A 717-nucleotide genomic window follows, 5' to 3' on the forward strand; every position below is an offset into this window, starting at 1 on the left:
CTCGGGGCCACAGGGGACTGACGCGCCCCGCCTGCAGGTGGCCGCCCACCAGTTCCCCGAGGTGCGCTTCTCCATGGTGCACAAGAAGATCAACCTGGCGGAGGACGTGCTGGCCTGGGAGCACGAGCGCTTCGCCATCCGCCGGCTGCCCGCCTTCACGCTGTCGCACCTGGAGAGCCACCGCGCGGGCCAGCGCAGCAGCATCATGGACGTGCGGTGAGCCCCGCCAGGAGCAGCGCCGGCCACGGCCGGTGGGGAAGTGGGAGCAGCAGCGCTCCAGGCTGGCTGGGTGGGGAAAGCGGTCCCCTGGCCCCGGGCGCCAGCACCGCATTTCCACCTTGGGCGTCTGCCCGCTGCGGCCGGCCTGGGGCCTACCCCTTGCCTTCCCGAACTCCCGAGACCAGCCATGCCCAGAGGGCTGTGCCTGCCCTTGGTGGCCGGCCAAGTGACACCGCTTCACCCCGGGCTCTCCGCGCCCCAGGTCCCGGGTGGACTCGAAAACCCTGACCCGCAACACCAGGATCATCGCGGAGGCCCTGACCCGCGTCATCTACAACCTGACGGAGAAGGTAGGCCTGCCCCGGCCTGCTCGTCCTGTCCTGTCCCGTCCTGTCCCGCCCCGCGGGCCTGCGCTCAGCCATGTCCCCCTCTCCACAGGGGACGCCCCCAGACATGCCAGTGTTCACGGAGCAGATGGTAAGGGGTGGGGGGCCCGGG

At 71.3% G+C, this 717-nt stretch overlaps 1 protein-coding gene across 1 annotated transcript in view; it reads left to right on the forward strand.

Annotated features, from left to right (window-relative positions):
- Positions 1–717, forward strand: part of LOC102502857 (nicalin) — a gene marked incomplete at its 3' end in the record, with an annotated part of 4,012 nt that overhangs the window by 1,151 nt on the left and 2,144 nt on the right. Inside the window, 3 exon segments of the mRNA XM_027769580.1 lie at positions 38–216; positions 482–569; positions 658–696. Of these exon segments, the coding sequence (XP_027625381.1) occupies positions 38–216; positions 482–569; positions 658–696 (306 nt within the window).

Source organism: Tupaia chinensis, unplaced genomic scaffold (assembly GCF_000334495.1).
Source record: "Tupaia chinensis unplaced genomic scaffold, TupChi_1.0 Scaffold149964_2, whole genome shotgun sequence".
NCBI classification, from domain to species: Eukaryota; Metazoa; Chordata; class Mammalia; order Scandentia; family Tupaiidae; genus Tupaia; species Tupaia belangeri.